At 54.9% G+C, this 12658-nt stretch overlaps 5 protein-coding genes across 5 annotated transcripts; 3 read left to right on the forward strand and 2 right to left on the reverse strand.

Moving 5' to 3' along the window:
* Positions 1-653: 653 nt before the first annotated feature.
* M409DRAFT_17293 (uncharacterized protein) lies at positions 654-1249 on the forward strand (the record flags this gene model as incomplete). The annotated part of the gene is made up of 3 exons (XM_033803998.1): positions 654-673; positions 730-1109; positions 1173-1249. The coding sequence occupies 3 exons, from the start codon at positions 654-656 to the stop codon at positions 1247-1249; spliced, it is 477 nt and encodes a 158-aa protein (XP_033672940.1).
* Positions 1250-1711: 462 nt separating this feature from the next.
* On the reverse strand, positions 1712-5286 carry M409DRAFT_49809 (uncharacterized protein; the record flags this gene model as incomplete). The annotated part of the gene is made up of 2 exons (XM_033811353.1): positions 1712-2786; positions 2840-5286. 2 exons carry the CDS (start codon positions 5284-5286, stop codon positions 1712-1714), a joined length of 3522 nt encoding a protein of 1173 aa, XP_033672941.1.
* Positions 5287-5766: 480 nt separating this feature from the next.
* Positions 5767-6766, forward strand: M409DRAFT_62878 (uncharacterized protein; the record flags this gene model as incomplete). The annotated part of the gene is made up of 3 exons (XM_033815345.1): positions 5767-5810; positions 5858-6314; positions 6398-6766. The coding sequence occupies 3 exons, from the start codon at positions 5767-5769 to the stop codon at positions 6764-6766; spliced, it is 870 nt and encodes a 289-aa protein (XP_033672942.1).
* Positions 6767-8774: 2008 nt separating this feature from the next.
* On the forward strand, positions 8775-11357 carry M409DRAFT_62879 (uncharacterized protein; the record flags this gene model as incomplete). Its single annotated transcript, XM_033815346.1, has 3 exons — positions 8775-9208; positions 9292-10699; positions 10752-11357. The coding sequence occupies 3 exons, from the start codon at positions 8775-8777 to the stop codon at positions 11355-11357; spliced, it is 2448 nt and encodes an 815-aa protein (XP_033672943.1).
* Positions 11358-11721: 364 nt separating this feature from the next.
* On the reverse strand, positions 11722-12616 carry M409DRAFT_62881 (uncharacterized protein; the record flags this gene model as incomplete). The annotated part of the gene is made up of 3 exons (XM_033815347.1): positions 11722-12047; positions 12112-12277; positions 12344-12616. 3 exons carry the CDS (start codon positions 12614-12616, stop codon positions 11722-11724), a joined length of 765 nt encoding a protein of 254 aa, XP_033672944.1.
* Between the last annotated feature and the right edge of the window lie 42 nt (positions 12617-12658).

The raw sequence follows: 12658 nt of genomic DNA on the forward strand, positions 1-12658 counted from the left end.
TACGGTACGTAGGCGATTCGGAAACGAGCTAGGGTTAGCTCTCCCTAGAGAGGGAGGTAATTATAAAAGAATACTAAGAGATATTTAGAAACCTAAAAGAGACTAAAGTAAACCTTCTCTACGTAATAGTATACGTAATTCCCTAGTACGTATTTTATACTCGCCGTATACGAGGATAGAGAAAGTAGAAGTTTATTCTACGCTTAACCTAGTACTAGGTTAATTAGAGTTCTATATATTACTATAACCCCCTATTATAATAGGCTTATTAAATTAGCTCTTAAACTAAGTATAGAGCTCCTTCTATATAAGTAAAGAGTAGTCTTAATACTACTAGTATAGTACGAGCTTCTTAGCCTCTAAAAATATAGTTCTTAGAGATATATCTATAATAATAGTTTAGTAAGTAAATCTAAGATACTATTATTATATAGATATAAGTAGGAGGAACGATATTTTATAGTAGGAAAGTTAGTAACAGCTAGCAGTATCGCTATAGCAAGGATATCGTTATATGTAATATCGCTATAAAGAGGTTTAACTGTACATAGGTGGCACAAGCTTCACATTGGCTGTGCACGTGCGGAGACGACGACCTCAATACACAATCCATCTAGACAACCCTCGCCTCAAAACCACACCCTCCACAAAAGATGTCCAACTCCCAACCCAAGTTCGTCCCCACTCCACCCTCCAAATTCCCCCTAACTAACCACCCCACTCCACCAGCGCCTGGCAAACCACCCGCTCCTCCAACAACAACACCAACACCTCCAACCGCACCTCCGCCTCCTCCTCCCGCACCCCTCAATCCCGCTCCACATACGCCTCCCCCGCGCCCCAAAACCCCTCCAAACCACCCTCCTCCGCCCCCGGCGGAAACGTCTGGACGCAACGCGCCGCGGCCGCCGCCCAGCAGACGCAACAACCCCAAGCGCCCTCGAGCTCGAGTTCGATCAATGGTCCAGACGAGCAGCACACGCCTCTGAATGGATTCAACTCCGCGGAAGTGAAGGGTTTTCTGGGGAGGGAGGCGGCGCCCGCGGTGTATAAATTGCAGGAGGGGCAGGGTGGGCAGAGGAATAGTGGGAGTGCTTGGGGGTCGAAGGGTAAGTGAGAGTGAGGGGGGGTTTTATGGGAGGGTGTGTGCTGATATTTGTGTTGTGTTGCAGCGAACCATATGGCGAATGGACAGCCGTTTTTCTTGCAGCTTGCGAAGCAGGTTGCTGCTTTTGAGGGGGGTGGTTGAAGTTGAAGAAGGGTAGTGGGGAGATGTATGAGAAACGCATCCGAGGAAATCACGATCAAGATGATGAGAGATATCAAGAGGTTGCGACGCGAAAAGAGCCAGGTCGAAGTTCACGTCTGCGGTCGTGGTATAGGTAGGAAGTACGCCGTCGAGAGACCGTGGCGGGAAAGCTGCGATCTGGAGGCCGTGTGGTTGAGATTTGGAGAAGAAGCAGGGGGACATGATCACCTCTTTGCCACAGTAGAGAACTTCTCGATGTAGTGGTACCAAGACGTGTTGAGCATTCCATGAGTATTCGGATACCTGTAGTCAAACTACTCGATCTACCAACGAGCAACCCTTTCGATCCCTCTTCGAATCTACCGCTAGAAGTACAACAAACTCCATCTATCATGATCGCATCAGAGCTTACTTCTACAAAACCAGAAGTCCCAAAATCATACACTCCGTCCCAATCCCCAATCATCTCGACCAATGCTGCCTCCTGCCTCGCTTCTTCTTCGCCGCAGCCTTCTTACTGCTAGCCGGCGCCGCTGACGACGTCGCATCACCATTCGAAGCACCCGCTGCAGTCTTGCCATTCGGAGTGGCTTCAGCACCGTTGACGGCAAGCTCCGTAAGCGTGTCCTCATCCATGTCTGAGAGCTCCTCTGACATATCCCGCAGCACGGCACGGCCGGTGTAGCGTTCCTCGTGAATTGTCGTGCCCATGGGGTCGAAGGGCTCGAGGTACCAGGGAACACCACCGTGTGCGAAGACGTCGTGGTCGGTCGAAGCGTTGGTGGCCGAATCGCCGCTGGTGGAGCCAGCTTGGCCGTTGGGTGCTGATGAGGATCTTGAGATTGGAGGCGAAAGTGGCTCTGCAGGCTTGTCGCTTCTCGTTCTGATTGAGTGATCTGGGATTGACGATGCATAGCTGGCTGCTTTCGACGCTGGTGTGTGCTTGTTGTTCGGTATGGAAATCGTGTCATCTTTGCCTGCGCCGTTCAGTTGAAGACCCGCTTCATCCGTGTGGTCGTCAGCATCCGGCATTTCTGTGTCTGGAGCATCTGGAGACGCACCTGCTACGGCAGAGGCATCTGAGCCTGATCGGCGCTTGGTGGTTGCTTCGACCTCGTCATCTACATCCATTTCCAGGGATTTGGTGACGGATGAAGCGAAGATTCCCATCGAATCCAGCTTGCGGATCTCCTCTTCCAGCTCCCTCCCTCGAAGTTCAGCCTCCTTTCTCGTCGCTGCTTCCAGCATCTCTCTGACAGGCTTGACGATGCGCTTAGCAAGTCGTTTGAGGTCTTTCTGCTCTTGGGTCAGAGCTAGGTGTTCTGCCGTACCCGGCGCGACCTGGTTGAGCTGGCTGTGTATAGCTTCGATGTCGGCATCGGAGAAGGCCTCAATATTGTCACGAGGAGCCAGCACTTGGGCGACGGCACGCGAGAAATCGCGTGAGAAGTCGGCAACTGAAGTGTAATAGCGTTCGCTGAGTCGAAGTTCCATCTGCTCAAAGCCGGCGCTGAAGATGCGGGTCTTCTCGTCAAGCCTGCAGCAAATGTTAGTACGTTGCGAACGAGACATGAATTTGGGATGACTTACTTCTGCGCACGCCGCAAGATGGGCCAAAGCAGCGGCGGGATGGGGAAATAGACAGTGTCGACCAACTCTCTCAGCAGCTCCGCCTCCTTCAAGCGAAGCTCTTCACGCTGCCGCGTCTGAGCAGTGAGCTCCTTCAGGTAGCCCATGTCAGTTTGCAACATCTCAGCAAAGTCGATGCGTCTCTGCAGTCGTGGTCCGCCAGCGGCGCCCATGCCAGCAAAGTTGCGGCGGGTGACTTCCATGCTAGAGAAGCTCTCCAACTGCAACTGAAGCCGTTTCAGCAGCGAAGCTCCACGTCGAGCCTCACGCTTGAGCGTCCAGTACTTGCAAGCCTTCTCAACGAATTCTTTCCGCTTACGGACATTGAATCGTGCAAGGCTTGCTTCGACCGAGGCGTAGACGACAGAAGGGATGACTGGGGCTCCCGATGGTAGCCTCCAGCTCAGCTTGGTCGGCTGATTCTTCCGCTTCTTAGTGACGGCAATAGTATCGTCTGCTGCTATGCCTTCACCCATACCGCCATCTGGGGGTGGCGGTGCGCCCAGTTCGAGAGCGATGCGCTGGTTCTCAGCCCAAGTTCGGCCCTTGAAAGTATGTCTGTACCACTGCTTGGCGTCCGCGGTTGCTTGGTCCGTACTATGCGTGCGGCGCCACTCCTGCGAGACGTGCTTGTCACAGAACGCCTTCAAAGCACTTGTGTCGATACCGCCCTGATTCTGAGACTTCATCTTCAGAAACAGCTTCGCGCGACGGGCGCAGGTGGCGTGGAATGCTTGATAGCAGTTCTTGTTACCACACTGAATGCAGGCACCCATGTTTTGGTGGCAAATATAGCAACGAAGGGCCCATCGATTCTTTGGAACTTTGTCCACGTCTTGAATTGGTTCCATGAAGGTCATGTTTGCGATTGTGACCTCTGGGATCCAGATTGCGCAGAGCAAGTGGCTCCATCGTAGAGTGTTTGTCTGCTTGAATGCGCCATCCACGTTCGGGCAGAAGATGCAGGTCGGGGTACCTCGCCCAATCTCTTTGCACTTTCTGCAGAACCATTGACCCTCGGGAATGAATGGTACACCGTAACATTCTTGGTGTACCGCCAGATCACAGCCGTCGCAGAAGATGATGGCGTTCGCGTTCTCGCAATCTCCGTCGTCGCAGATTGAGCATTTGCTATCTGGCTCTTCGCCCGGCGGATTGGGATCTCCATTGACGGCAGCCTGTGAGCTGGATCGTGGTCTGTGTGTTTGAGCATGTCGAGGTTGAGGCTTCGGTATCCGCTTTTCCAGGGCATGGAACTCCTTCTCGATCTGCGTCATGGTGATTTCGAAGATTGCTGGCTTAATTCCTTCCGCGTTCTCGGCTTTGCGCTGTTCGTTGATGTCCTCGAGCCATGCTACATCCTGTTCGTCCATGTCGTATTCCACCTTGCCGATCGCAGGCGGGCCTTGACCAGGGTCTGCAGGGCCATCGCTCTCCAGTCTCAGGCTCACTTCCGCCTCGTCCTCAACTTGCTGGCCTTCGGACAGGCGAATTAAGACTCTGTGAGGTAGTTCGAAGCGATCACTCTCCTGGTATCCTACATGAGCCATAGTACGATCCACGTAGTTTGCTTTGTTCTCCTTCTGGCTCTCCTCATACTGCAGGAAGTGGTTGTAGTGTCGAAACGATGGCTTGGGTAGATTCAGGCGCTCCTTGGGGTTGTGGGTTGGAAGTGGGATGATTCGTGGAGCAGGCGGTGATCCAAGACCACTGAGCATCGACTCGGGCCTCCTAGGCGGTCTTCCTGGTTTGCGCTTCATGGGCGTCGCTACCACCGGACTGGGCAAAGGCTGGCTTGGAACTCCATCTGTAGACGCATCCTTCATGTCCACATCTCCATTTGTCAGAGGCTTGCCATCCAAGCCATGGATGGTGAGCTTTTGCAACTTAGGGTCGTTCTTGCTGGTCCTACCATCAACCTCATCTGCTGGAAATACCATGAGTCCTTGATCGAGGTCAAGCTCTGGGTGAAACTCTTCCCAACTACGCTCTTCTCTTGGCTTGTATCCATCACTGGCCTGGCTAGCAGCAGCCGCGGCAGCAGCATTGCTATATCGGGGTCGCGGTGTCGCAGGCGCAGGCACATATCTCTCAGGTCGCTCTCGCCGTGGTCGTGTCTGCATCGCTGAGCGGGTCGCTAGGGGGGTCTCTCCTTCTTTCGGTATAGGCTTCCCTGCAGTCTCGCGCCTGGGCCGACTTCTGGAAGCCGTTTGCGCTGCAGCGACTGCTTCTCGAGGCATTTCGTTGCCTTCGTCGTCCACGTATCTTCCACCTCCTCCTGGGCCTCCAGGCAGGAACTTGCGCTTCTTCTGAGGTGGTTCGGTCGCTGGCTCGATGGAGGCGAGTGCGCGCGGCGGTCTCGCAGGTGTGCGGTGGGCGCGTCGCGGGGAAGCAGCGGAGGTGGCCATGTTTGCGGTGTTTGAGAGGCTGTTCACGGGAGTGGCGCACGTGCACGCGGTTTGTAGGTGTTGCGGGTGAGGCGGGCCCGTTGGTGCTGGTCTCAACGGCGGCGCAAGTCGCAGGCGGGGTTGCGCATGTCTTGACGATGTGCAGAGGTGGTCATTTGATTACTTAGAAGCGCGAAGAGGGATTTGATGCAGTGCCACGCTTCTGGCGGTCGTCGCTGTAGATAGAGTACGGGAGACGCGCTCTGGATGCTAGCGAAGTGAGGTCGCAGATCAAGGTCCGTGCGTCTTCCTGAGCTTGGCACTTGATCGCTGTCACCAAAGGAAGGTGCGCCGACGAGATTTGTAGCGCCTGAGGCAGCAAATGGCGAGCGATGGCGTTTTCGGCTTCACTCACCTTTGCTTGTTATTGACGCTGCATTCACAAGTGATGGAAAGTTTTGTGGTATAGAAAAACCTTATGTTGTCTAGATGAGACTCATCATGGCGGATACAGATGGACATCAGGCGGCCATAATCATCTCATGGTATGAAGAATCGCATGTGACTGGCAACAAGTACTCATCCGTTGCAGGCTACTGGGCTGGATCTACTTCCTGGCATGGACGATATCTTTCTTCCCGCAAGCCGTCCTAAACATACAAAGGAAGACGACCCAAGGCCTACTACCAGACTTCCCGCTACTGAACTGCTACGGGTTCTCGTGCTACACTCTGTCAACCGCATTATTCCTCTTCTCACCACAAATCCGCGCGCAGTACGCAGCACGACACACAGTCTCTCCAGAACCAACTGTTCGCATCAATGATTTGGCATTTGGGGCCATTGGCCTGACGATGAGCGTGGTCACCTACTCGATGTTTTGGCCCCGGCTGTGGCGTTGGGAGCACAAGCCGGGCGTTCGCAGGCATGTGAATTCGATTACCATGGGCCTAATCTGGGGAAGTTTCATCGCACTCCTGACGACCATCATCATCGTGGTCTCGAAAGGGACGGCGGGCGATGCTCGAGGGTGGGCATGGATTGATGTGGTAAGTTTGAATGAATGAGGCGTTGAGAAGTCTGCTCATTGATCACATGTGTTGTTTTGTGATACGAGTCTAATAGATCACAGGTCTATACGATGGAGTACATCAAACTCGTCATGACAGTTTTCAAGTACATACCCCAGGTAGTGGCCAATTTCCGCCGCAGGTCGACGATCGGTTGGTCCATTACCCAGCAGCTTCTGGATTTTACGGGCGGTATTGGCAGTCTGCTTCAGCTTGTGATTGACAGCAGCTTGCAGAGTGATTGGTCTGGCCTGACAGGGAATCCGTTAAAGTTCGGTCTTGCGAACATATCCCTGGTGTTCGACATCATCTTCATTTTGCAGCACTTTGTTCTGTTTGGACCGGTTGAGGAGAGCACCCCAAAGGACGACCAGTCCCGTGATGTGATAGACGATAGAGAACCGTTACTCCCAGGCGGGACGAGGGCGTAGAGGCGCAGGCTATGGCAAGTTGAGGATGAGGAGGAGTTATTCCTTCGACGTTGTTCGGAGTTCCTCTGTCTGCCAGCCACCACTACCATGAGGCTGACCTCATCACAAACATCGATCTTGAATGGCAGCGATACCCATGAGGGCGGCAGAGGGGAAGTCGTCATCAAGAATACCATCTCAGTCCAGTAATGGACCGTCATTTGCCCAGAAGGTAATTCAGAAATTAAGTCGCGGGACTCTCCCTGTCACGCCAAAGCCTCCATTCAACCTGGTTGCGGCGATTTTCATCGCGAACCACTGTTCACCATCACATGGTAGCAACTGCAGCACAGTGCCGTGGCTCTCATCCTCGAGGCGATGTGTTCGCTGTGCCGCTGTTTCATCTTTTCGAGCCCGCGGGCATCAGAGTTCTCAGCACAGTGGCAGTATGAGACGGCTTATGCATGCGCTCACCACCGCCGCGCAGCCTAATGTCGAGCTTGACATGGGGCATGAGCACAGACTGGATGCACCGGGCGTCGCCGCGATTCAGGTACCCGGACAGCTGGAATTGTGGGCAGATCCACGATCGCGGTCGCGACAGGGGTGGTTTGTATCATGCGCAAGATGCACTTCTTTGCCTGCACGAGGGGCGTCGTGGTCTTTTTATGTCTCGAAGCATTCCCGATTCTGCTATTGCCAGGTCGGATTGAGTTTGTTGGAGGAAGCTGTCAACGCTCTTATCGTCAAGCGTTGCTGCTCAAACCGCTCTAGCGCTGGCGTGGGACCTGCGCGCCGAATCCTCGCACATGCAAGGGTCGGCAGACGATCGCCATAGCGCATCTGGCACTGCGGGTTACTGCAGAACTTGAGCAGGGGGCCCGAGGGACCTCATCTGCCCACACAGTTGGGCGGCCACGAGATTGCAGCGTGGCGACGGCTCAGCACCAGTCCTGCGGCGACGGCGGTGGTGGTCAAAGAGGGACAATGCGACGATGTCGCTGAATCGCGATGGTGAAGCAAAAGGAAATGGAGCGGGATGGCTAGCAACGGGCACGCGCGCAGCGGAAGCCACTTGGTCGCAGCCTGTGCATCGTCTGCAAACTCTCTCTGCCACGATCCTGCGGCGCAAGCACGGCTCTGATTGCGGTTGGCTGGGAGCGAGAAATGGGGATGGAGTCGCTGGGTGGATCACTGGATCGGCAGGCCCGGGCGCGGACTCGGCTTCTGTCGACAGCAGATGGATGCACTTGCCATGCAGATGCGACGCAGCACCAGGGAGAGCCTTCACAGCAGCGTTCGTGCGGCGGTGGGTGGGCGTGCAGTAGCAGCACACGACGCTGGCAGACAGGCAGGTATAACACCCAACGCGCACCAGGCCGCCATATCGTCGTTGCTTCGTCTTGCTTGCTGCTGATACTCCTCGCCCTCGCCCTCCCGGCCGCCCTCCCTCCACCTCTGCGCCCCCAGCACCACCACGCCCCTCACCGCGCCCATGACTGGATGTCCGCGCGCGCTTCTGTGACGTCGCAGGTGGTGCCGCAGCCCTTGATTCTGACTTCGGCGTCCATGTCGAGGCAGAACAGCGGCTCCTCCAAGCGCGACTCTGGTATAGGCCTCGGAAACCTGGTGCAACGAATATCCCTGAAGCGACAGGCGCGCCCTCAGTCTGAATCAGACATGGCTCCGGTATATCGCCTGGTGCGTCATCTCTCTTATACCCTCGCCACACGTATGCTTTGCGGTGCTCTGCTATGCTGTGCGTAACATGACTTTTAATCTATTACACTGTCGCTTGGGACCGAGGAGCTGCGCTTGCCGTCACCTCCCGTCTCTCTCAGCGTCACCACACACAGCACGCAGTTAGCCTTTCGACTTTAGCTCGCCCGTTGCTGGCCAGCTTGGGGCTGCAGAGCTCCACCTCCAGTCGTCCGTACCTGCGCCCGCCCCTGGCCCTCCCTCTCCTTCATTAATTTTGATTGCTCTTGCATGCACTCCTCTGCCATTGCTTCCAGTGGGGCCTCGCGAAATGCGGTTCAAGGCGTTCAGCTCCGCTTACGACTTTTTGGGTGGACAGTATCCCCATCAATCCTCCAACGGCCGGCGCGAGCTGCGCGCAACGGAGAAGGACGTGGCCAGCTCTCCGCGGCCCATTAACTGTACATCGAGCAGCCGCGATCGCAGTCGCAGCAAGGTCAACAACGCCGACACTGCCATCCATATACCTACTGGGACGGATACCTACGACTACCAGAATGAAGACTTCCAAAAACGCTACAGTGCGCGAAGGACCGCGACGCAATCCGAAGGGGGTGCCAATCACCAAAGGCAGAACAGCAAAAGTCCTCATGGCGAGCACATACCGACGTCGCCCGACTTCACTGGCATGGACGATGGCACAGGTCAAACAGCGTCCCCAGCCGACTTCTCAAAAAGCGGGATTCACATCCCTACAAGGACCAGGTACGCCTCCACCTCGCTTCGCTTCAGATACGCGATGGTCGATCAATCCTTCAACGCCAGCATTGATACTGACCGCCTCTTAGCAGCAGCGGCAAACAAAAGCCTGCGCCGCAGCCAATTCCTCCCCCTCCTCCAAGATCCCCTGCCGCCAACGATGCCTTGAACTCGTCGCCGCCGTCGCCAGAAACGACCGATGATAATGTCTACGATCCAGGCGCGCGTAGCAGTGCGGGGTCCGTCTTTTCGCAAGAGACATCAGCGACATCGATTCACACCCTGCCACCCCTACAAACAAAAGGTCCGGACAACACGGACGCGCAATATCTAGAGCCAGTCATTGAAGACGATCCAAGGTCCTGGGATCTCGTAGCACCCCTACAAGACGAACTCGAAGTTGGGATGTACGCTTTGGAGAAGCGCGCTGAGCAGCTGTTCAGTGCGAACCATTTGCGAACAATCTTCGAGGACCCCAAGCTACTGCTCAGGTTTACTGGCTTCCTGAATTCTCACCGTCCTAAGAGCATACCCATCCTGATTTATTACCTCGACGCACTGAAGGCTCTGCGTGCGATCAACTATGCGAACGCCATTGCAGAGGCATTGGAACCCATCAAAGGCCAAGGCTTCACTGCAGAGGTCGCAAAGCCTACACGAAATGCGATGCTTGAAGAGAAGGCGAATCGTGCTTTCGAGCAGCTCGTACAAGAAGATCTCCCTGCCTATGTCACTCACATTTGGATCCAAGTCGTCAGCGTGAGCATCCAAAGGCGAATCACTGGAACACTGGCGCCGCATTTGCGAGAGGCCAGTGAAGGGCTTGCTGAAGTGTTTTGCCTGACAGATCCCAGCAGAACTGACAACCCCATCGTTTTCGCATCGGAAGAGTTCACGAGAACGACACAGTATGGCATGAACTACATTATTGGCCGCAACTGCAGATTCTTGCAAGGGCCCAGGTCAAGCCCTCACTCTGTCCGGCGATTGGCAATAGCTTGCACGTCAGGCAAAGAGCATGTCGAAGTCTTTGTCAACTACCGTCGAGATGGAAGCCCATTCATGAACCTTTTGATGACGGCGCCGCTCATGGACAGCCGAGGGAATATAAGGTATTTCATCGGTGCGCAGGTGGATGTGTCTGGTCTGATCAAGGACTGTAATGAGATGGAGGGCTTGACAACATTGCTTGAGAAAGAGCAGGAAGCTGAAGCTGCCGGTGAAGACGAAGATCCACACCGCAAGGATGAATTCCAAGAACTCAGCGAAATGTTCAACGGCGCAGAGCTGGACACCGTACGAAAGTTTGGCGGGCGCATGCACAAGGAGTATGTCGATGAAAGCGACCGCGAGAGCTTGCACGGCCGACCACGTCTACTCTTGAAAGATCCAAGCCAGGAGATTTTGGACAAGGAGAAGAGGAGCATGTCTGAGAGTGCAGCAGCAACCAGCGTCAAGGAACGACTGAATGGCAAGCTCGAAGGTGTCTACCAACACGTAAGTGAGAAAGTAACGTTTAAGGATGAACCGCTGACTGACTGTCCCACAGTACCTCCTCATCCGACCGGCACCATCTCTCCGCATCCTCTTCACGTCCCCGTCACTACGCGTTCCAGGCATCCTGCAGTCCCCTTTCCTCAACCGCATCGGCGGCAGCAGTCGTGTTCGTGCAGATCTAGGAGAAGCTTTGGCTGAGGGACGTGGTGTTACAGCCAAAATCAGATGGTTGACTCGTCCTGACGAAGACGGTGAAGGAGAAGGCCGACCACGATGGATTCACTGCACACCACTTCTGGGACACTCAGGCGCTGTTGGTGTGTGGATGATCGTGCTAGTTTATGACGAAGTTTCACCCACTGGGCAAGCCTCTGGCAGGCGTTTTAGGCAAGCGCCTCCTGTCGCTAGCACAATCGGCGGAAAAGAGTGGGATCAGTCTCGATCGAGGGAGAGGAAACACCTGAATACATACGACAAAGAGAATGATCGAAGAGCTGGAAAGCAGCCGGAATACTTTCATCGCCCGACCAGCCGCCAGAACACCCATGCAAGGAGTGAGGTTGGCAGCCCGATGCCTGGACGAAGCCCTGCTCGGCCACAAGTTGAGCACTTTCCCAGCGCCAACGCCAGCGAGTTCTCGTTCAACCTGAAAGGTTGATGAACAAATTCAGCACGAGGATGAGGATTGCTTGTTCTCATCAAAGCGAGGCGTTCTAACGGCGGAGGGCGTTCGTTGTCGTTATTTCGTTACTCTCAGATACCCGTGGCGACGGTCATGATCATGCTCTGACCCGAACGCCGGCATTCGTTCATTTCCTCTGGAGGCCTTTTTCAACGTGTACCAAAAAGAAAGAAAAGAAGGCGGGAGAAGAAGCTGTCAGCAAGATATGTGCTATACCAATTACATCTTGTACGTAAGACTTAAAAAGCTAATTGACGACGACTTCACCACCATCCATGATACACTTCACTTCACGCCTCACCTCGCCTCGCCTCACCTCGCCTCACAAGGCCCAACCACCCTACCAATCATGAAACCCCCTCACCCCACCCTCGAAATGCACAAACCGTCCATGCACCTCCTCCCTCTCCGCCTCGATCGCCATAGGAATCACCCGCGCCCCCTCACTAGGATCTTTATCCCCGCCGAACCCCGTCATCCTCGTCTTATTGTACCCCGGATCCAGCGCACAAACCGTGAACCCTTCCTCTCCGAGAAGGGAAGCGAAGGAGAGGACGGACATGTTCAGCGCGGCTTTGGACGCGCGGTAGATGGAGACGTAGTGCGCTGGGAAGGGGAAGGCTGGGGAGGTTGTTGCTGTGGAGGAGGCGAGGAGGGAGGAGAGGACTGTGAAAAACCGTTAGGTGGGAGGGAGGGAAGCGGTTTTGGGGTGGGGTGGAGGAGGACGAACAGATTATACGCTTCCCGCCTTTCTTCTCGTCGGATTTGCGCAGCAGGGGCAGGAAGGCTTCCGTCGCGACGACGGGGCCGAAGGAGTTGGTGTTGAAGGATTCGAGGTATTGCTCGCGGGTCGAGAGGTCGGGGGTGTTGGCGCCTTCGGCGGCGTTGTGGACCAACTATACAATAACTCCTCGTCAGCGAAAACGTCCCCACATCCCAACAGCACGATATGCGAAACGTACAATATCCAACCCCCCAAACCTCTCCTCGACAACCCTCACCGCTGCGGCAATACTCTCATCCGACGACAGATCGATCTGTACGGGGAGGATATCGCCCTTTTGGACGTTGGTAGATTCGTTGGAGAGAATTTGTTCCACGGCTCGCTGGCCTTTGGTGATGTCGCGGGCTCCTAGCAGGACGGTGTATTTGCCCGTGGCGGCGAGTTGGTGCGCGGCGTGGTAGCCTATGCCTTGGTTTGCGCCGGTGATGAGGATGGTTAGTTTGGAGGGCATGTTTGATGTTAGGGTGATGTTGTGTTGATGGGTTGACAGAGT

Source organism: Zasmidium cellare, assembly GCF_010093935.1.
Source record: "Zasmidium cellare ATCC 36951 unplaced genomic scaffold M409scaffold_3, whole genome shotgun sequence".
Taxonomy (NCBI): Eukaryota; Fungi; Ascomycota; class Dothideomycetes; order Mycosphaerellales; family Mycosphaerellaceae; genus Zasmidium; species Zasmidium cellare.